Source organism: Rhipicephalus microplus, chromosome 5 (assembly GCF_043290135.1).
Source record: "Rhipicephalus microplus isolate Deutch F79 chromosome 5, USDA_Rmic, whole genome shotgun sequence".
Classification (NCBI taxonomy): domain Eukaryota; kingdom Metazoa; phylum Arthropoda; class Arachnida; order Ixodida; family Ixodidae; genus Rhipicephalus; species Rhipicephalus microplus.
In genome coordinates this window covers 7485312-7508832 of record NC_134704.1, presented here as the reverse complement: position 1 = coordinate 7508832, position 23521 = coordinate 7485312, and the positions used below count along the sequence as shown (strand labels likewise).

The 23521-nt window shown below is 46.4% G+C and overlaps 1 protein-coding gene across 4 annotated transcripts in view; it reads right to left on the bottom strand.

The window, feature by feature from the left end:
* Positions 1-23521, bottom strand: part of hlk (hulk) — a 134145-nt gene that overhangs the window by 23642 nt on the left and 86982 nt on the right. For 2 of the 4 annotated variants that reach the window (XM_075894777.1, XM_037426252.2), the window contains exons 14-29: positions 21917-22102; positions 19485-19616; positions 18423-18608; positions 16482-16622; positions 15861-16043; positions 14929-15066; positions 12675-12857; positions 12476-12607; positions 11373-11555; positions 10193-10333; positions 7101-7316; positions 3807-3944; positions 3082-3270; positions 2286-2417; positions 1513-1695; positions 1258-1398 (exon numbers count right to left, since the gene is read on the bottom strand). In XM_075894777.1, coding sequence (XP_075750892.1) covers positions 1258-1398; positions 1513-1695; positions 2286-2417; positions 3082-3270; positions 3807-3944; positions 7101-7316; positions 10193-10333; positions 11373-11555; positions 12476-12607; positions 12675-12857; positions 14929-15066; positions 15861-16043; positions 16482-16622; positions 18423-18608; positions 19485-19616; positions 21917-22102 — 2604 coding nt within the window. The remainder of the gene's footprint in view (positions 1-1257; positions 1399-1512; positions 1696-2285; positions 2418-3081; positions 3271-3806; positions 3945-7100; positions 7317-10192; positions 10334-11372; positions 11556-12475; positions 12608-12674; positions 12858-14928; positions 15067-15860; positions 16044-16481; positions 16623-18422; positions 18609-19484; positions 19617-21916; positions 22103-23521) is intronic. The other 2 variants (XM_075894778.1, XM_037426251.2) reach the window with 1 other exon arrangement.

The following is a 23521-nucleotide window of genomic DNA, read 5'->3' as shown; positions in this document are numbered from 1 at the left end:
TTGTCACAAAATACATGCACGGACAGACCCGCGACTGATGGAGCTTCGCCCCTAAAACATGTTTTTTTTTTGTTAACTGCCACCTATGTGATGTGCCGGGGACAATTGAACACTGCTTTGCTAGTTGCAAATACGCTATCCTGTTCTGAGATGTCCTTTAGCGGGTTTTGAAGAAAAGGTTTCTAATTAATTCTGACACTGTACATTATCTTTCGCCAACATCACTTGAACTGCCATTCTAAATTTTTCCCGATGAATACGCACAGTGTATGGAAGACACGCATGGAAGACACGCATGGAAGACCGCAACACATAATCCATCATTTATTCGAGCACGCAATTTATTGGAATGGCTGGTCACCTAAAGGACATTTATGATGAAGGAGACTTGAAACCAGACTGGTACCCCATCTTGGTGAGATAGTCGGCCTCACCACATTTCCTGTGTAACGCGGTTTGAAGAAATCTCGCTGCTCTACCGCAATTTGTTAATCGTCAAAGGTTCCTAACGCTAGAGCACTTATTGTCGCTGTATGATTGCACTTGTGCTTCATTCTATTAGTGCCATTTTCTGTTCATATTCTAACGCATATTTAATAAATATCATGAAAGAAAGTGAAATCTCGCTGCTCTATGATAGAACACCAGCTTACGATGAAGACGGCCTGGGTTCGATGATCACGCAGACCCTCATTTTTAATTATTTATTTTCTTTTGCATCTTGCAGGATTTTCCGGTCACAAACAGGATGACGATTTTTCGCTCACAAACAACGACGCCCATGCCAACACCGACGGCGAAATTTCTGCGAAACGAGCTCTTACGCTATAACGTTATAATAATTCGAGCGGACACACACGGCACATTCACTCACGAACACACTAAGCACGTTTAGCGCTCACGTAAAATGCTAGAAACATTTTTCATTAAAGAAAAAAAGATGAGCGCTGCTGTGTAAGCGCCCCTTTGCTTTGTTTCCTGGTGAAATTCAGTTCAGCAATTCTAGGCTGTGAGAAGAAAGAATGAAAAGAAAAAGCAGACCTTGACAATATGTGTTGTTGGCTTCTGTGACGTTAATGCGCACATGTGCCACATGCTATATAATATTCATTATATTCGTGCGATGAATGAATAGTTGGAAGTGAGTGCTGAAGTTGCTTGGTGGCTGGGTGTGTGAATGTGCCCTGTGATAGCGCTTCCATTTTTTCTGAAGGATCTACAAACTGTAGCGCAGCAACAAGTACAACCATCACTTACAGAAGAGGACGGCAAGGAATGGCGAGTCCTCTACCAGCTTGTCAAGCATCCTCTTATTGACGGCTTCTATTTCGTCAGCCAGTTCCCGGTTGTCGTCATCAATGAGCCATTCCAGCACGGCCTCCTCATTTTTTATGTCACCTGGACCACAAAATACGGTTTTTTATTTGACTGACAATGCTAGTATAAAGGTAAGAGAAACATAAATCTGCTGCCATGTTCGGTTTGATTATAATAATCGGAAAAGGTACCCACCGTCATATATTAAAGGGTTTGCGTTACGGAAGTACACGAGAGCGGGAAACGTCTTGATGCCGTATCGCTTCGCCAACGACGGGTCCTGGATCTTGACCATGTGAATGCCGTACAGGTCGGCGTCGTCGTCAATGTTCTCCAGTTCGTGCAGGGCTTGGTCACAAGCCTTGCAATTGGGCTTGTCTGCAAAACAAAAAAAAAATGCAGCGATACACTGGAAGGTTATACGAAGTAAGGCTAACAGCTAATTGTTTTATCGTCAGACCTGTAGCAACTCAACAAAACACTCGCGTGGCCTACGTAGGGGTGACCGTCGAATGGGTTGTTTTGATATAATGTATATTTTGCTCAACGATGGGGTGGACGTTGACTGGTGTATGGGCAACCACTGGGTATATTACAATGCTCGTCCGTCTAAAAAGCAGCATACAAGCCACAACCTTTCGTGCCAAACTGACATTTACCCCACGGCACGCCGCTTGTGGTACATGAGCAGGAAAGACTAAAAGAAATAACTCTCTCGGATAGACAAAGGGATACATTGATACTAATTCGTTTGTTGACTGCAATGACTTTCGCCGCACGACTTGTTCTCAAAAACCCGTCACACGCCACGCACGGAGTTGCCCTAACATGCAAATACGGGTCTTTAAAAACTTTAATCAAACTAGTATAGTCTCTCTCTCACACGCAATCAGAGAGAACACGCCAAGAAAAAAACGTCATAGAAGGCATTTTCGGGTTAGAAGTATGGGTGGGCTCGGCCAACTCACAGAAAAAGACGGCCAAATACTGCGTCTCCTCAATGAGCCGGTCCATCATGTCACGGTTCACAGTTTCGATCGTGTCTTCCGATTTCTGCAAAACGAGCCACTGGAGCACTTCCTCTTCGGCGCCCAGGTCACCTGCAAATCGCCAACACAAAGGCCATGCACGAATAAGAGAGGAAAAATATTTTGTTTTTATGATTAGGATGTTCCTTCATCACGTACCCACTAAGGGGGATCGGCCAAGAGTCGGATGGATCATGCAGACTGGATTTATGATTAATATTTAAGAGCTATAATTGCTTCCACATTAGCCAACAGGGTCACGAAACGCGGGCTTCGTTGGGGGAAGCCAAGTTTCGCCGGGGACCAAAGACAGGCCGCCGTAAGAAGACTGCGTGATTCTCGTCTCGTCGCCTTCGGGACGGGGTGGTGCCCCCGCTCATCGGACAAGGAAGCCATGCTTACGCCTAGCCCTTTCCGTCTCTGTTCGCAGCCGCGGTCTCAGTGGGCACTTTTCCAAGGCCGCACGCAATAAAATTATTCGCTGTGCATGTGTATGCTGATGAGGGAGCTCCATGACAACTCCAGGAACTTCGATCCTTCATTTTATGAATTTATTAGCGAATACTTTATTCACCTAAAGAGGGGCCATATATTATATAAAGGATACCATCTCTCAACACGATATGTAGGTTGGTTGTGCAAATCGTTGGGAATAATTTGAATTTTGTTAAGATCGTTTCTAATTCATTATAAATACGAGGTTTTGCTAGGAGATTTATAACCGAAGACGACCTACCTTCGTACACGTTTGGTATTTGGTTCTCGAAATACACCAGCGCTGGCAGTTCCTTGACGCCGTACTCCTGGGTCATCGCAATGTCCGTTGTCTTGACAAACTGGATGCCGTGGCGATCGGTGTCATCGTCAATGTTCTCCAGTTCTTCCAGTATGGTCTTGCATTCCTCACATTCGGACCCTTCCGAATCTGCGAATACGGTAAGATATCTGTGGTGCTCCCTTGAAAACGAGTAACGTTACGTTAGCGTCGCTTGTGTCTAGCGTGTCAAAGATGCCTTCGATTTGTTACGCTTTGGTTGTAACATATGTCGTTAACTATTTAATGCGCTGAGAGAGAATAAAAAATAACGTGGTGGAACAAGTGGACTTCTTCCCCCGTTCAATGGCGGTTTTGTGGGGCAGCCGAATGTACTTAATATAGCTCAGTGCGGGCGTCGAGGCGCCACATGAGACATAGGCTGACTCTCCCCGTTCCTTCTATTTTCTCGAACAAGTGCTGTATCGGGCCTGCCTTCGTTCCATTTATTTTATTTTGCTTTTCACTGAAAATGTTTTACCGTTTTACGCATCGAAGCTGTCTCTGCGTGCATGTGTTTTGCTACTGCGTTTAGTCTTGTTAACACTAACCTTCGAACCTCTTCATATCATCCCGAACACCCAACGTAGATTCCTTCACACAGACGCCCTTCTAACTATAGCATGATGGACTGGTAAAGCACTCACAGAATAAAACGGCCAGGTACTTGGCCGCCTTGATAAGTTTTTTCAGGCCTTCGCCGTCCACTTCTTCGATGATCTCACTTCCGGGGTTCTTCTGCAGCAGAATCCACTCGAGGATATGCTCGCCGTTCTTGAAATCACCTTGAAGACAAAAGACACCATGACATGATCGCTTACCTTCCGAGCGATGCTCTCTTCGTTTGCAACGTGTCGCAACTAGGGACTGCAACCCTTGTTGGGAGGAATGCAATTCGGGTGCACATCATGCAATGCAGGCTCTGCGGTATTTCAAATATGTGTCTCGCAAAACTGGGACTTGCGTCAGAAGTTGTAAGTGAAGAGGGCAAGTCACAGATTTGGTTAGATTTCGTGCATGTTCGTAGGGCAAGACAAGTAGGACTCGACCAGGATATGGGGCTTGTCGCTCAAGGGTGACTATACTCTGCTTCATACATCAGGTGCAACGCTGTGGAAGCTATGCGAGAAGTTTGGCCAGCAAAACGTATAACTCTGCGTGTTTCGTGGTCACTCGCGGTAAATCTGATTAGTGCCGGTGCACCCTCGCGTTTCATTGTGCTCCCCTTTGGCGCGACTGGCGAACAGAAAAAAACGGGGTGAGCTCAAAATAACGCGCGTACCGAATGACCCTCTGATGTCCTATCCTGCACTGACACTGAAAGTCCAGGTGGCCGCCATCGTAACGTACCAGAGTAGAGAGCCTGTATGTGACGTCACGCGAAAACTAAGCTATACGGCCACATAATAACAGACGTTCAACGGCGTTTTGTTTGTAAGGCACATAATATTTTCAATGACTTGTCGCCCTAATAACAAACAAAAATTAAATATTTGGTGATAAGAACATCGAACTACTTTTTGTTGCGAACGCGTCGACTGCAAGAAGTCTCGATAGCTTCCACAACGTTTCACATGATGAGTGAAACAGAGTATAATACCCGCTCCGTGTATTTGCCTAACATCATGCTTTGCTGCGGGTACGCTGGTGGTACTCATAGTTTTAAGGCTTCCTTTCACCTCCTTTTGAGTACCATGTTTAGCCCTCACGTTTGGCCACGACATATGGAGGAAGCGAACAGAGGGAGAAAAGTAAAATGCCGGCAGACCGCACGCATTTCGGGAACTGATGCCGCATTGTGTGGTTTCGAGCCAAACATTATGTCTAATTGAGGTCTTTGTGTGTGCTAAACAGTAGCTTCTGGTACGATGTACCAATAGAACTCGCATGACAGCGCAGACGCCAGTTTTATCGAAAATAAAGGCGCGCTTGGGTGCGCTTACGCGCATATCGTATGTAAGCAGGTGTCGTAGTCGTGTTCGTCACCGTAGTATACATGTAATGTTTATTTCATTATTACAAAGGCAGATGGCGAACACTGCAACCCCGATTGATGATTGTCACCACAACTGCCGATGCAACGCATTTATTTACGCCCTCGTAAGCCTGGTTTGTCGCTGTGGCACGCCTGTCTGCGTTTGTCTGCTCCTGTGCCTTTCTCTTCAGCCCGCGCAAAGCCCCGGTGGTCGAATGGTTATGATGCCCGACTGCTGACCCGAAATTCGCGAGATGGAATCTGTCATGGCGGCCGCATTTAGATGGAAGTAAAATGCTCGAGGCCCGTGTGCTTAGGTATAGGTGCATGTTAAAGTACACCAGTTAGAGCCCTCGACTATACGGCGTCTCTCGAAACCATATTCTGGTTTTGGGGCGTAAAACCCCGAATTTATTAATTCACGCAAAGAGCATACTTATAAGCTTTACAATGACTATTTTGACTGTTCCCGGGTTGATACGGGCCGTAAAAGTTTATATCTCGCGTTGCGCATACCCGTATTCGCCGGTCTGTGTTACGCGGGGTTGTGCCACACGTAACAAGGGTAACGGGTTGTTTGACGTGCACCACGTCGTGGGCTCAACTTGGATAGATAGATAGATAGATAGATAGATAGATAGATAGATAGATAGATAGATAGATAGATAGATAGATAGATCTCTGAATTGTGAGTGCGAGGCGTTAACCACTGAGCCACGAAAGAGCGACCTCCTTGAACGTTCAAACGGCAAGCTATTTACATCTACCACTTACAGCTAGTGACGGGCATCTCGGAGAGAACTATCGTGTTTTCAGCGTTACCAGCAAGATGGCGCAATGAGCGCGCGTCGCCACATCGCCACCACGCGACATGGCAGCGCGCGCTCTAATGTCCCACGCGTACCTTGCCTCAGGGAGAGGGGGCGGAGTTGACCTCAAGCGTGCGCTTATCTCGCGGTGGGGACAATCGTACGCTGGCCGGGCTTTCACCGGAACGATTCTGTTGTAGTTACCGGGCGCACAAAGGTCACTGCAATCGGTGCACAGTCTCTGCCAAAAAGGACGCACTTTTCAGACACAGCGAGGTAACAGCTGAGACGTTTATTCTGTAGCTGCGAGGACGTTTCGTGCGTCATTTGTGCACGGGACACGTTTCCATCCACGCGTGACCTTCCAATTCGTTGCTATTGCGTTTATTGTTTCGCCTTTGCGGCAAAGCTGTGACTTTTTTTTACTGGCAGGTGCTGCCTGCGTTGGCCTTGCGAGGCGAGAGAGGGGAGCGACAGTTTTGCGGGTGTCTTCCTGGGCTGGCACAAGACGCGAGCTTGTGCAGGGGGTAAGGTCCCAAGCTTTATCTAGAGACCTTAGCAGGGGGGGGGGGGGGGTGTTGTCGGCACCACCGCCGACGCCGCAGCGCAAGATCGCGTGACTAAGAAATGTTGCGCCTTTAAAAACTTCCTGCCCATGCTGCACAACCGTCAACTAGCCACTCCGTTTATATAGGCATTGATCCTGACCTCCTAGGTAGTGCCGGTGATTTCTCCTGTGCTTTTCTAAACAATAAACATTCACAGTGTGCGCGTTAACTAAAAGCGGACTGCGCGTATCTGTGTGCAATCAGTCATCTGTCTATGATTGTCCATTAGCAGCGATTGGAATATTTCAGAGAAAAACACTGGTCCATCACTGCGTACTTCGTACCTCACCATGTTTCTTTTTTGTGGAACGCCGCGATCAGCGCCCGTGTCAACGTCGCCGCTAGTGTAAGCGCTATAGCTCCCGCTGCTTCGCATATGGTCATGATTCCTTTTATCGGACTAAAATTGTAACACCTTGGATATTAACAGTTGGTGTATTAGGTATGGTAGGGCCGCCATGGATTAATGTCAAATCTCCTCCGTGGAAAGAACGGGCCGGCGATTTACTTTTCTCCTCCTCTGCATGCAGCTACAGTATGCGTGCACACCGTCACCGGAGGAGAGCCACCGACCGGCGTAGATGACAGGCTCCTTGTCGTCACCGCGGAAGAACAGGATGGCCGGGATGGCGAACACGCCGTACTTCTTGGCCAGCGCCATGTCGTCTATCTTCACCATGTTGATGCCGTGCGCGTCCGCATCGTCGTCGATCTTCTCCAGCTCCTCGAGAACCTTCACGCACTGCTTGCAGCCCGTCTTGCTGTCTGCGAGTACACAGGTGTCCGTTATCTCACTTCGTGTCCCTTCCCGAACCACTGCCATAACTGTACCGTGCTCACAGCATTCACACGATTGTAGATGGATCCATTTTATTTAAATTAGAAACCCGAGGATAAGATGGTTGATTTGCAATCGATATAAACTAGCACCGCCAGTTGCGGTAGAAAAATGAGGAATTGGGGATGGTGCGGCGTCATTAGAATATCACGTTGGTGCTCTGGCTAAACCTGTAACATGTACCCTATTTTCTCCCATATAATACGCACTCTCAGCTAAGTGCAGGGTTTCCCTTCAGGGAGGACGAAGTTCTTTGCAGCGCCCCTCCCCATATTACGGTATACCAATGTATGGGGCTGACTTTGCGCTGTCGAGTCGCAGTGCCCCCCCCCCCCTTCCTATTACGTCAGGTAAAAATGCCGTCACGTGTACTCTATTGCTGAGGACGAGTGATCGGGTTCGTGGTTTTGCGTGGCTTTCAATGAAGCTCAGCTGGTCGAAACTATGGCGGAACGCCAAGTATACGTGCGTCTGTTGGCTGCAGTGCGAGACTAAGAGCGGCTTATAAACCACAACTGGCAGCCTGGAGGCCACCCACAACGATGTTTTTTAACGTTGTGAATATTTTTTTCACTCGAGGCCTTAGTACAAATTATGTTTTTTTCACCACCACGCTAAACGACATAAATCGATGAATATTCTGAGCGCGCAATCTTTTTAAAAGCAAATACGCGATCACGCGTGGCGAGTGTAAAAACGAAAACGTTTTGTCGTGAGGTTTTTTTTGTGTGTGTGTATGTGTGTGTGTGTGTGTGTGTGTGTGTGTGTGTGTGTGAGTTGGGGGAGGAGAAGCGGTCATATTGAGCTCGCAGATTATGGCGACCGATTCGGAAGCGCCGAATTCAAATGCTCTTGCACATAGCCCCAGTGTCAGAACGCAATCGTCGCGCTCTATATTGGGACTCTTCTCTATCTGAGATCATTACCATCGTTTTTCTACTTGAAGGCGTTTCCAAGGACCACTGGGGCCGAGGTTATTTCTTCCTTCGAGATATACGCGAAATGCAGAGATAGCGGTAGCCTAGCAAAGGAGCGAGAGTTAATGATTTGGCAGCCATCCCTTGTATCAACAACCCCAGCTACGACTTCGATCTACTGGCTGTCTGGAAGGCCCGTGAGAGGGCGGAGAAGCTCAACCTCCCCGTCCTGACACGGGGCTATAGCTGGCAATTGCATGTATGAACACCTCATTCTCTTCCTTACAGACCGAATAAACGTATTTTCTCTCTCTTCTTTCGTCCCGACAAGGGTGCTCGAAAATAAGCAGGGAATTGTAGCACGGGGCAACGAAGTTACGTCACTCGCATGGCATGACTGATTGAGAACTTCCATTGCCATAGCAATTATATGGACACTCTCGGGTGGATTTTGCCGCCGGCGTCGCCATCGCCGTCACCGTCACTCACCGTATATGTATACGTGTCTATACATACGAAAACGCAAGAAAAAAAATCCAGAAAAAGACTCCTCCTTCGAAGTTTAAACGGCAAGCTATTTATATCTACCAGTTACCGCTGTTGGCGGGCATTAAGGGTGGGAAATATTGTGTTTTCAGCTTTATGAGCAAGATGACGCAATGAGCGTGCGGCAGCTCTCAAATCTCACGCGTACTTTGGCCCGCAGAAAGGAGAGGAGTGGAGATCTCTCAGGCGCCCTTATCTCCAGGTGTGGGCGATCATACGTCTTGGCTGGCGTTGGGCTTGCACTAGAACGATTATGTTGGAGTTACGAGGCGCACAAAGGTCACTACAATCATTGCACAGCCTCCGTTTGCGAAAAAGGCGCTCTTTTCAGACACAGCGAAGTAACAACTGAGACGCTTATTCGCGTTCATCTGTACCTGTGAGTACGTTTCGTGCGTCATTTGTGCGTGAGAAACGCGGGGCACGTTTCGATCTGCTTGTCATTCTGCGTGTGACATACCAACTTGTTGCTATCGCGCTCGTTGCTTCACCTTTGCGGCAAAGCGGTGACTTTTTTTTTGTTTTCCTTATAACGAACGACTTACTTTCAGGGGGATCGCAAGCATGCATGAAAGCATGGGGCGGTCTCCCGCGGCGGCGTCGGTAAATACGCCGCTCACGACGCTCAAATTAGCCAATGCCGTGAATTAGGGTATAGCGCGGTTATTTGCGTATATGGCGTCATTTCTCAAAAAAAAAAAAACGGGGAACGATTTCTAGCTGACTGAAAATTGTAAGATCCAGCCCGCGCGCTGCGCTGCAATTTTAGGCTAGCGCGTTCTCAGAAGCCTTGACTACCGATCGGCGGTGTTTTCTGACAATGCTGGAAAGGAGTTGCAGGGCCCTCTTAATATGCTTACAAACTGCTAGATTTACCTTTGCTGAAATAAAAAAAGAACTCATTAAATTTGCACAACTCACGTCACGGTCAGGATTCGAATACTTGTATGTTTTTATCCGCCTTAGCGCGATGAATTTTAAGGCCCTCATACAGCCACTTATCATACTCATTTCTCACATCTCTAGTCCCATCATTTGGCACTCTTTGGACATTGAATAGCCCCGCGTTACAAAACACCAACCACCATCATCATCATCATCATCATCATCATCAACAACAACAACAAATTTGCACCTCTTTGTTATTATTTTACGAACTTTACTATTCGCATAGTCTAACAACAGATAAATGAAACCTTGAATATTTACGTCTCTGCTCCCACAAGTCAATATTAGCGCTTATCGTTATTTGTATAAGAAGTATTGTTTGATATAGTTTCTCAGAGAAAGAGACACGTTGTGTCGCGATCAGTTTCAATACACTGCGGAAAGCACCTTACAGAAGAACACAGTCAGGTACTCAGACTTCGCCAGGATCCTTTCGAACATTCGCTTGTTGACTCTCTCAATGGCGTCGTCCATTTCCATGTTTTCCGGATTAGTGAGCCACTCCAGAACTTCTTCTTCGTCGAAAAGATCACCTGTTGATTGAAAAACACACGCACGTGCACTGTTCAAAGAACGGGCAAGAGTGGCAGCTTCGCCGCAAGGGGGTAGCAGTGAATCTGGTAGCAACAAATTGTAATATTTTAGCATTTGATCTGGCGTAACCCAACAAAACTATGGCATAAATGAACGTGGCCACTGCATTGGGCGAAGCAATCTTCATGCTGTTCCAGCTGAAGGGGTTGTGAGGTAAAAGCTAATCAATGTCGGAGGGCGCGATTGCTGCTGCGCATCACCTCCTTTCCCGGCCTTTACGAAGATCTCCACTTGAGCCACGATCGTCAGCTGTTCAACGGCTGTTCTTGCTCGCGCATAAAGCGACATTATCATTTATGAGGAGCATCACGACAATGACATAAATGCACGTGGAGTATCCATTGCGTTGCAATAATACGGGCTGTGATTCTGTGAATGTTGCAGAATTACAAGGAACCCGACCTTGCTTTTACGACCCGTGTGTTTCAGAGTGATTTGTCGACAGGGCTTGCAGGTGCACCATACACTTTTACTGCAGTTTTTGACAGGAATCATCCGAATTAGTAAGATTCTTGCATTTCTTCAATCAATTATTTTCCGAAAAAAATCGGAAATGTCGCTTTTGTGAGTGAGATTATACAAATGATACCTACGCAAGGCTTTCAGTATTTCAGACTGTGTTTTTGTCATTGCACGACATTTTCATCACCATTTCTACTGTTCGTTCTAATTTGTTGTAGATCGTTATTATGTTGTAACACCTGAACTTTACAGAGGTATTGCTTCTCATTTGCTAGTCTAATGAATACATATCTGCGTACAATCTGCTTACAATATCTGCGTACATCATGAGTACAATCTCGTGTGACATTTCTGTCGATTTATAGCACTTATTTTTACTAGCGACATCCAATCCGAAGTGAAGTATCAGGGTGCTTGCGCTCAGCATGAGTTATAAACGGAGTTAAAAAAAAATAGCGAGGAAGTGATGCCATATCACTATAGAGGCATGCAGGATGAAACCTTAGCGTGCCTCACCGGTGAACTTGAGGTGTTTGCCGTGCCGGAAGTAGGCCAGTCCTGGCGGGTTACGTATGCCGTACTTTTTGGCCATCAAGTTGTCCTGCATTTTGACCAGGTGCACCTCGTAGTCGCTGCAGTCGTCGTCGATGTTTTCCAAGTGCAGCAGCATCTCCTGGCTCTCGTCATCGTCTTCCAGATCTTTGAACAGAAATGCATTCGCATATTTTTTTAGCCAGAACACGCCTTTCAGGTGGAATGCCACCAGAGAAGAACACATGCCGTCCGCGAGGCTTACGGGAATCGACGCAGACACGATGCATCGGACGTGACAGACGGAAAAACCTATGTCTTGGAAATCGGCTCGTGCAGCCAGAAGTATATAAACAGTACGCGCTGCGATTCAAGTGGATTTCAAAAATTCGTGAAACGCATGAGCAGCAGGCACCTAACAGTATGATCGATTGCGCGGCCTCTGATCATGTACGCTTAAAAATCAGCAGAAGCAAAAACAAGCTTTTAATTAGGCTGATGAGATGAACGTCTTTCAGCTGCGTCTTAATTTCTGGGTGACTTTATACGAGGAGGTGATGACTTTCATCTATAAGTCAGTAATTTCCTTTGTGTCAGCTTGTACAACTACGGTGGACCCTCCGTCACACACACACACACACACACACACACACACACACACACACACACACACACACACACACACACACACACACACACACACACACACACACACACACACACACACACACACACACACACACACACACACACACACACACACACACACACACACACACACACACACACACACACACACACACACACACACACACACACACACACACACACACACACACACACACACACACACACACACACACACACACACACACACACACACACACACACACACACACACACACACACACACACACACACACACACACACACACACACACACACACACACACACACACACACACACACACACACACACACACACACACACACACACACACACACACACACACACACACACACACACACACACACACACACACACACACACACAAAGAGAAAAAAAAATTGAAGCGAGCATTGCTTACAGAAGAACACAGCCAAATAGTCGGTGTCTGCGATCATCTTATTGAGCATGTCCCTGTTGATGTTCTCGATGGTGTCCTCGTTCTTCTGCTTGACCAGCCACTCCAGCACGTTCTCCTCCTTGGTCAGGTCACCTGGGCAGTTTTCAATGAGAATAAGTTTCACGTGCGGCAGAGCGGGCAACGAGCGTTTTTCACGCACCAACGTAGATGCTGGGTGCGCCGTGTTCGAAGTACACCAGCGACGGAAACTCGGTCACGCCCAGCTCCTTGGCGTACGTCTCGTCGTCGATCTTGACGAAGTAGATGCCGTGCTTGTCCGTGTCGTCGTCGATGTTCTCCAGTTCATCCAGCACCTTGTCGCACTCGGGACACTCGTCCGAGACTGGCGAAGACAAAGCGGCATTCGATGAAACCAGCGGAACGGTAACAGTAGCAACGTTTGACGGTGTCACAGCCCTGTTGCAAATGGAGTATCCGCAACGCTCAAAGGTGGACCCAGTGTAGGGGTCCGTATGCCCTTAGTAAACTTTGAAGGTATAAGCTGAGCGAAGAGGGTGACACCCCATACTCAGCCTTAGTTGTCAGACTTTTTTTAAACTCGAGGACGTGGGTTTATTCCTGGCCATGGCGGCCATATTTGAGTGGTGTGTAAACGCAAGGGTACTCGCGGTGCGCACAAACTAAAGCACAAAATAATTCTTTTTCTAACACGAAAGTGTTTGATGCCGACATCCACCAAGGATTCAGTGACATATTTCCGTCATGGTAGTGACTTAAAAAATACGCATGATCTGAAGAAAAGTACAGAAAGATCCGTAATCTGTATTCGAACACATAACCTCTTGGTCCGCGACAGAAGCTGTCGTGCATGCTGTTCACTACGTTATGGTCTTTTTTTTTTTACATAAAAATAACCTGCCGTGAGCAGGATTATTTTTTCACCTACTTTTCTTTCTTCTTATTTATATTACATTTGTTCCAATAACTTCCCCTATACATTCCAAGCATTATTGTCTGTTAGATCTCATTAATACTGTGTCAGAACACGGAAAAACGAGCCCTTAGGTAAACACTTATTTCCCTTATATATATATATATATATATATATATATATATATATATATATATATATATATATATATATATATATATATATATATATATATATATATATAATCGCGCCGCCCGCTGAAGGCTGCCGAGCTGTCACGCGTGCCATCGCCTTTAGAAGCAAAGTTCACATTTGCTGCCCGAGCGACATACCATCCCTTTGTTCAAGACGAGCGGGGTTCTACCTCTCTGCTCCGACGGCAAGAATACCGAGCGGGAGCACGTTATTGCATGCGCCCTCCGAGCGACGGAGATGGGTCGGCTCGTTGCCCCAGTGTGGTAGGGCCTGGTCAGGAGGTTTGGATCCTCCTTTGCCTTATGCTGCGGGCGAGCCATGTATACGTGTTATGTAAAAAAAGTATATATTGTTTTTTTGCATATATCTGCTTTCGCCGCGTTCGTCGGGCCCACTAGCGCACTTTGACCGGCGGGTGGAACGTACGATGGGCGGGGGCATGTTATTGATTCGGACTTTATACTCGACATGAAGGCGACAGCAAAAACCCGTCGAGAGTGTGCCCATTGCTATCGCATACTTTAAGCTTAGTTCGAAAAAGAGCAGCTCCAAAATGTCTTTCTGCGCGGTTCTCCAAGCCTGCTACAAAAGACACTTTTTACTGCTTTCGGGACTGCTCCCAAACCCACGTACCCAGTCCACCCCTGTGCTTAGATTACCAGTTCATCCTCGCACAGGGGTGCCCCGCCGCGGGGGTCTAGTGACTAAGGCACTCGGCTGCTGACCCGCAGGTCGCGGGTTTGGTTCCCGGCTGCGGCGGCTGCATTTCTGATGGAGGCGGAAATGTTGTAGGCCCGTGTGCTCAGATTTGGGTGCACGTTAAAGAACCCCAGGTGGTCGAAATTTCCGGAGCCCTCAACTACGGCGTCTCTCATAATCATATGGTAGTTTTGGGACGTTAAACCCCACATATGATCATCATCATCCTCGCAGAGGTATTAATTTTGATCACAGTTTCCCCAGTCAACTTAGCAGAAGTGCTTCGCTATATATAAGGAAATAGAGGAGATTCGATCTACCAGTTTAGCAAACTCGCCTGAAATATTTATGCAAGCGTGCCTTATCCCGCCAGGCTCGTGTAAGAAAAAAAATATTTGTCGGATTTACGTGTACTGACATTTTCACGCGCACAAATATGACATTGTGTTCCTGACGATTCAGAATCGTTTATGAAGAAATGCCACTGTTTTTTTTAAATCAGTGATTCTTGCGATACTGACAACACACTTCATTACTGCTTAGGCATTGATTGCGTTAGCGCTCATATAATCTGTCAGGATAGACATCGCACGCAAGAATGCTCTTCGAAGTTTCAAGTTGCACTCACAGAAGAAGACGGCGACGCTTTCCATGTCCTGTAAAAGCATTTCCAGCATCCTGCGATCCACGAGCTCGATCTCATCACCGGACCTCTCCTTCATTTCGGTCAGCCACTTGAGCACTTGGTCTTCGTCCTTGAGGTTCCCTGCACAAAACTAGACGCTATACCAGGCGACCACGCTTTCCGAGAGAGTCCAAAAAAACGGCAGAAGAAAAGATGGAAGCTTGCGATGGGAAAAACAGGCCCATGATGATTTCAGCATCTCACTCCCCATGTGCGACACAGTGATCTGTGTTTTGAATGACCCAATCCAATCCAATCCAGTGTTGGAGCCGACGTTTGGACAAGTGTGATTGTCAAGGCTATAGAACTGATCTTTCTTGTGCTAGACTTGTACTTTGAAGAAGACATTGTGAGTACGTCGACTCCAGCACACAACGCCTGTTTTCGTAAACAGTGTCCTTTGTGCATGGTAACATCAATAAACGAGCTTATTCTTCTGTTCTTTCGATGTTTTCTTTGTAGTCATTCATCAATACTCGGCCGCCGTAGCACTGATCCCTCAGTGGCAATACACATGTTTTAACTCTTGGATTTAAGCAAAAGACAGAACGTGCGATAGTATTCGTTACGTGATACCGACTTCGTCCGATTTCACCTGGCTTCGTCCGAAACGTGCCGCGACGGGTACCTTTTTTTTTGAGCTGTAAATATGTTCAGTTGGAAGTGGATGTGAACAAATGAGCAGCTCGCGTCATCTTTTGGAAGCGCACCTTTGAACTTTGTCATTCGTGCAAAGCAAGTCAGCGTGCCTATACTAGACCGCGCATGTTCCTGGGTACAAGACGTCAGAGCCCGGCGCAGAGCAAGGCCGCCTACGCATAGACGTGCCCGCGGCTGTAAGCATGCAGTGAGCGCAAACAAGCACTGTCTCTCACCATCGTAGTACTGAGGAAACTTCTTCTTAAAGAACACCAGGGCAGGCAGGGAAATAATCTCGTAAGCCTTGGCTATTTTCGGGTCGGTGACCTTGACGAAGTCGATGTCCAGCGCCTCTGCTTCGTCGTCAATGTTCTCAAGCTCGGCGAGAACTTTGTCGCACTCCACACATTTCGGCTTGGCTGCATCGAGTCAAAATAGTGACATTCGTAGAGTACATCTTGGGTGTTCTCGAGTTGGGTGGATTGTTATTAACCAGTCGCACATCACGAAAATCAACAATTTCACATACGTATACCCTTGACATGGTTAGGTAACGTCATCGCCTGCAGCACGGCGAATGAGAGAGCAGACAGGGGAAGAAAAAAAATTTTGCCACTTGTGTAAGTTTTTCGAAGAATGGCCGATTGCTGTTCTGTGCGTTTATTTACCGCCCTGTTCAATTTAAAAATGTGTCCCATGCACCGCATATTCCTCTGTATACGATCATAAGCACTTTTTTTATTGTCAAGATCATTGAACCTAGCTGGTAATCCATTTTAATTACTCCTCATTTGTGCGGAATCAAGGATGATGTCGTTTCGATATCGTAGCCGATGTATGCCGGTAAATACACTCACTGAAGAAGACCGCCACATAGTCACTGGTGCTCAGCATTTTCTCCAGCATCTTCTGGTTGACGCTCTCTATCTGGTCTGGAATGTCCAGCGTCTCCTCGCTTGTCATCCACCGCAGAATCTCGTCTTCGTCCATAAGGTCCCCTGCGCAAAACAACTCTCTATCAGCTCCCTAGCGAGGTCAATGAACGCACTAAGAGGTGGAAGCTAAGAACCGATTGGCACGAGGAGCTTCAGCAACAATGCATGCAGACACCACCCACGGAAGTTTGCAAAATCGAAGATATTTAGGCTTGTTCACAATAAATATGAATGAGAAAATGGTTTGATTATTTTTGCTTCAAGATGTGATGTAGGCAGCATGTGTACGCATGTGGAAAACTGCTGTTATTGCGATCAAGAGTTTTTTGCAGTGATCTGGATTGTCAGAGACTCAAGAAGTAGCCAAGAATTTCAGTTCCCTTTTTGAAAAGTTACAGCGGCACTCAGTTTAAATGCTTGTTTTCAGGAGATCGTGGCGTACATGGGCTAATAACTCTAATTTGTTAACTTACATCACGCCGGGGACCAGACACCTGTGTAGAAGACAGGACGAATGCAGACTATAATATAATTTATTAACCCTTTGATTTTTTTTTTGCAAATGCGTCCCAAGAGAAAGGCACGCGTTTTAAACATACATGCAATGACGTACATGTACGTCTTGACTGCCTTGTGGCTAATCTGAACGATGTACAGCCATCGGCAAGCTTTAACTCGAACACTCGGCAGCGTGTTCTGGAACTGTTTGATTGGTGATGGAGTTACGTAACTTTGCGGTTTGTTGCCTAGACGTTACCCTCGCATGCCTATATGCTATTCAAGCATACTGAGATATAATCTTTGCATTAGTGCCCAGCGCTTCACGGCTGACATCCGTCAAAGTAGTCTGGGTCATGTGTCGGAGCATTCGCGTTGAGCTTGCTCATGATTTCATTGACTGTATTTATACGTATTTGACCCTCAAAGGGCCAAACCTCAAAGGGTTAAAATCACACAAGCTTGCCTCCTAGAACAAACTGCGTACGCAATAGATGTCATGACCACGTGACGATGATACACTCCCCTTCCAAGGTCCCTATCGACCTAAAAAAACCATGCTTTTTCATAAAGGTACACAGATGGTTTGTTGACGCACCTATCCAGACAACGTGTCGTTATATTTCCGAATTCGAAGGTGTCACGTGCTCTTTGGTCCTTCGCTATTGCTGTCGGATTCCTTTTACCGTAACGCTGCAACTTATGAACTAAAATGGCATGGTTCACCGCATAAAAAGCTTCCTAATGCCACTGAAAAGACATGTAGTGCGAATCTGTTCTCTACGACCTTGAGCATATTTTCTTTAGCATTTAATAGCGCCCACTCCATGCACTTGCCCTTTTGAAACCCACGCTGAGCTTTATGAAAGCGCTGACCTCTGGTATGTAAGGTACCGTCGATAAGTTTTGAAGGGAATGGTAAAGTAGATATTGGAAGGTAGTCCGATAATACTTCTTTAGCTCCCACTTTATAAATTGGGCAAACACGGGGTACCTTTAGAATAGGTGGAAAAGCACCACTTCTTAACACACACGAAACAGTACATGTGCCCTTAGTACCTATTACTACATCGATATAGCTGCAGACCTCACAGATATTTGAACTTCGCAAGGAATTGTAGGATAAAAAAATAGTAGGCGCAGTAGAAGCATGCCGTCGGCAATGGGTAGGTAAATTCCCGCACAGGTTGAATATCTGTGGTCACCAGCGTCAACAAAATATTGATTTATGCCTGTGAGTGCTTCGTCATCTGATCTGCGAAAGAGGCGATAATGATTCTAGGAAAGGTGATAACATCGCCTTTTCGTCCAATTACACATCGGCTGTCCCTCGGGGACACCTGCTCGAGGTGAAAACAAGCCCACCTTTGTAATGAACAGGCTGTCCATTCCTGAACAAAACGATGGCTGGAAGGCGGGTCACTCCGGCCTGCTTTTTGGCCAACTTTGTGTCATCGGTAGTCACGATAATGATGCCGTGATCGTCGGATTCGTCGTCAATTTTTTCAAGCTCAGCCAGAATTTTCGGGCACTCCTTGCAGTTGTCGGGCGCTGCGATAAAAATTGAATATGAGTGGCGCTAAATGAGACGACGAAATATTCACAGCTCTGCAAGTCGCGACCCTTGGTTGGTGTCTTTTGCGCAAACAGAATCTTAAAAAAGCTCAGTGCATGCATGTTCAGAGTTAAGAGGCGTAGGTGCTTTCATGTATGCCACATCTGAGCAGAATTCGAAAGCATCTGTACGTGGTGCCATCTCCCGCCGGAATCAATGGCGTCGTGTCATAACTGAATGGGCAATAGGCGAAAAGAAATCATATCTCTTGAAAAAAGCGAGTTATCACAAAGTACTTCGGGTTCTATACAGCTAAGACGTACTGGAACATTTTGGTAAAACTGCAGCGTCGCACAACCAAGTTTGTGGCTTCCCCAGTCGACGGAACACCACCCCATCAGAAGCAGGTATAGGGCCCCATTGTAAAATATAAATACTCTGTGAAGCCATGCAGTTCGTTATGGACACTAATTTTAACCTAATCTTCAAATAAGTCTCCTGTATAGAACTAAGAGTCGTTTTTGATAACTAGCTTTTTCGTAAGATATGAGATTCCGCCGTTCCATTCAGTTACGACAGGACACCGCAGTAACATACAAGAGATTCCCCCAAATCCTGGTCATGGATCCGACGGTGTCCAAACTTATATGCCTTCGGCACGAGTCGCTCGCAAGGAATGGCGTCATTAGAAGAACAACGTTTAGACGGACATTAACAAATGCTTTATAATAATGGTCGTCGTCATAATAGAAGTACCTGGCGTACTGCATTGACACTTGATGAAAATATGACTCGAACACTTTATATTCAAGTACTTATGCAAGTTCAGTGTATATTATCACAATCTCAAAACGCTGTAGCGTGAAACGCACCGAAGAACACCATAACGTATTCTTTCTGACGTAGCAGCATCTCGAGGATTTCTTCGGTGACTTCCTCAATGGTATCCTCTGACTTTTGGTGTAGGACCCATTTTAGGACCTCCTCTTCATCTTTCAGGTTACCTGCAAGTAATCAATAGAGCCGAATTTATTTGACAGCACCTGCCAACAAAACGATGGTCGTCCATGAAAACCTCCTTCACTTAAATATCGCCAAAAGGAGACGCCAGAAGGATGCGCCACTTGGGGCGCTGTACAAGGCTACAGTAAGATCCGCTTGTGTCGCCACCGCAAATGTGATCACGCGTGTAAATATTGGCACCTTATCGACTCACGTTAGACTACATAAATATGCTAGATCAGTTGACACAGAACGCAGCCATTTTCTGAAAAGTACTTTCGTTGCTTTTGCAGTGCCAGTTGCGAGAATATTAAGGTAAAAATTTCAGTATCTGAATTTTGTACTGGAGCTCTGGTGATGGTACTTAGTGTCACAGCATGAATTTTTTACAATTTTTGGCTGCAAAGGTTACGTGGTAGTTATTAAAACTCGCCAAGTTCAGTCGGCTGGTCCGTTAAAGTACAATTCATAGTTACTAAGGAAGCACTGACCAAGGCGTCAGGGTACATGGCGTCACTGGTGCGAAAAAAAAAAACTTACAGGTGGCGTCGCCATTACTTTTTCGCTATGGCAGTCGCGCTGAATGCGCTTTTTTTTTTTTTGCTGTTGAGAAAAGTAATTGACGCTACAGATCAAAGTGTTTTTTTTTCTTCTAGTGTCTGAGCAGAAAGGAAGGGTCAGAAAAACGTTGCACGGAAAAAGAAGCGAAATAACATATAAAAACCAAACAGTGAATGTGGACGATTTTGCTATGCCACACTTTAGAAAATACGGATAAATTGGTTATCGAGTAAAGAACAACATTACTTCGCTTAGAAAACACTTTCATCATGAAGCCATGTAAGCCGCGAACAACTTGGTCGCAGGCTTTGAAGACGATTTGTGGGAAAACTTAGCTGCAAAACGTTTTCCGTGAAAAGAAGTAAACGGGTGGCATTACGAGAGGCGCCCTGCAAGTGATACTGAAGGCCTGTACGGTACACGCTGCACGTTCAAAATGTAAACGCGAGAAGCGGTGCCTTCTTAGAGGCCTCTGTAAGCTCGCTTAGGTCACTAACTGCGAGCACAGTTCCTAATACTGACTGGACCATGATTCATCATCATTTTACGAAGGAGCGAAGTGAGGCAATATGCAAGGCAATATGTGCAGCTATATACACAGCGGCAGGTGTTCATGATGCTGCGGCTGCTGCTGATGGTAAAATAAAGCTGAAGCCAGTTTTTGATGGGTCGGAGCATTTAGATACCAAATGTACATTGTGTCATGCCTTGTGCGGTTGTATACGCTTTTGCCACGCGATGTTAGCCCAGCAGCTAACGCACCCCTTCACCCGACGTTGTACGTGACATGGGGCCTTTTTGCGACGCACTGTCAAGCAGTGGCGTTGCTTTGCAGAAGAGATACCACAAATTTGCTCGTTTAAGATTGCAAAGCAAGCCTTACAATAACTGTGTGTACATCAAAACCCTGAAATTTATTATCTGTAATTGATTGATTGATATGTGGGGTTTAACGTCCCAAAACCACTATATGATTATGAGAGACGCCGTAGTGAAGGGCTCCGGAAATTTAGACCACCTGGGGTTCTTTAACGTGCACCCAAATCTGAGTTATTATCTGTAATTACAGTTAGCGCCACTAAAAGAGTGTTTACAACGGGTTCTTAAGAGGTCGTGCAGACTTGGATCTTTTATTAATATTATTATTATTATTATTATTATTATTATTATTATTATTATTATTATTCGCTTATTTATACACTGTTTTTGTTGGTTGAACAGTTCTCCCCGTGATATTCTACATGCTCGTCTGATTCGGCTACTTGCGCTTCCTTTTCAAAAAGAACTTGAAGGGCCCTAAGAACGCCCATTTTCTGTTCTGTTATTTAAAAAGCATTTTATTTCCAGTGGGTTGGAAACCAGAGAGAACTGACCTGGTACACAACGATATTTGTTCACCAAATAGTTTCTCTCGGATTTGAATGCTTGATTAAAAACCTTTAAGCTGAGAATAAAACAGACATGTGCCGCCCAATGGTTGGACTCCGGGACACCATTGGTATCATTTGCTAGCTTAACCCTCCGGACCGAAACAGGTTGGGCCTGGAGGTCTGAGCAACCGACCAGGGCCACCAGCAACTCTTCTTGGGTTGGGCTAGGGTTAAAGGCCAGAGCTGAGTAGAACTGGCAAGCCCAAACCTTGTGGTAGGCCCGCAGTGTTGCCACTTGCAAAACGAAGGAAGAGTCGACACGTGTCAAGATGGCCGCGTGCACTGAAGTGTTAATGAGCGTGCAGACGCACCTTCGTAGACGTTGGGTATCTTGTCCTCGAAGTACACGATGGCGGGCAGCTCGTCGAGGATACCGAAGTCCTTGGCCACGCTGTCGTCGTCGATCTTCACGAAAGGGATCTTGTGCTTGTCCAGGTCGTCATCGATGTTCTCCAGCTCGGCGAGCACCTCGGCACTACCCTTGTGGTCCTTGTCATCTGCGGAGATTTCATTCACGCCAGGTGGCTCATTCGGTCTAAATGTGCCTCGGTCCGTGGATAATAATGAGACCTAGCAGACAATGCTGCCAAGGAAAGTATAGGGGATACGATTGGAAGTAATTGCAATGTAATTGTGAAGAAAAAAAAGTGGAAGAAGAGATCACTTGCCGTCGGCAAGTACCGAACCTACGACCCTCTTTACCGTGTCCGATGCCGGTCAGGTCCCTGTTAACGGTTTCGGTCACTGCCCACGGCAAGTTATCTTTTCCTCCACTTTTATTTCTTTACGGTTACCTTACAGTTACGATTATTTCCTCTATACTCTCTTTGGAAGCATTGTCTGTTAGTTGTCATTATTAGAGGCGAAGCAGCTCTTGGACTAGCCTGTGTAACGCTGCCCGTCCTTGTCCCCGTGCCAACGCGCCGCACCGCGCTCCCCTCGCCGCTGGTGTTGGGGCGGTTCCAAGTAGGTCACGCCTTCCCTCTCAGTTCCTAATGTGCGGTGACGTCACCCTCTCCCTCGCCTGCTGAGTGCTCGCCCATTGCCACCTAGATAATCTTCTAGATGGCATTAGCTCGCCGCGTGTCGACTCTCTCGCTTTATCCTCTCCACCCCTCGCAACGTTCAAGCGCACATCGAGTGAACACTCTTTCGGTTCATTTATCTGCGATGGAGAGGACGCAAGAAAGCGAAGCTCCTTCGGCCGCCGAAACATGCACCGAAGCGATTTGGCCTAACCCGGTCGTCGCCAGCGTTGCGAGGGTTAGCAGAGCCGATTGCGTTCGCGAGTGTCGACGAGGCACTCGCGAACGCAATCGGCTCTGCTCACCACAAGTCGGGGGAAAAAACTCACCAAAAGTTGGGGGAAAAAACTTGTTGAATTACACGTTTCAAGGCCAGTACGGTTGTCTTGTTCAAAGTAGTTGTCTTGTTCATTGTTCACAGATAATTCCCTTTTGCAACTGACTCTAGCGAGTGCTCAGCCTTGCCCCTTTTTCACCGCTTGTGACACACGAAGGAAAGCTGAAGCGTCTAAACAAATTCACATTCAATAAAATCGAGACATATTTGTTTTAGTAACATTATGCACTGCACCGTGGACTACCTTATTGAATACAGGCACCACGTTCAATGCGGCCAAAGAGAGGTGTTTAACAGAAGTAAATAAAGGCTGATTTGGGTGACTACGCGTGAGTTGTAATAGTTACTCAGCGAAGGGAAGAAAGTATGATACTGTGAGGCTAACATAGAACAAGCGAATAGTTCATATCGCTAGTCATGCACGCTGTATACTTGTAGGACAAGGTTACGTTTATTCAGAAGCTATAGCTCTCCAAGTTGTAATTTAAAATTGCCATTTTAGATCTCCGAGTGTGAACAGCCCTTCGTGCCTAAAATGCATAAGGCGACTTGGA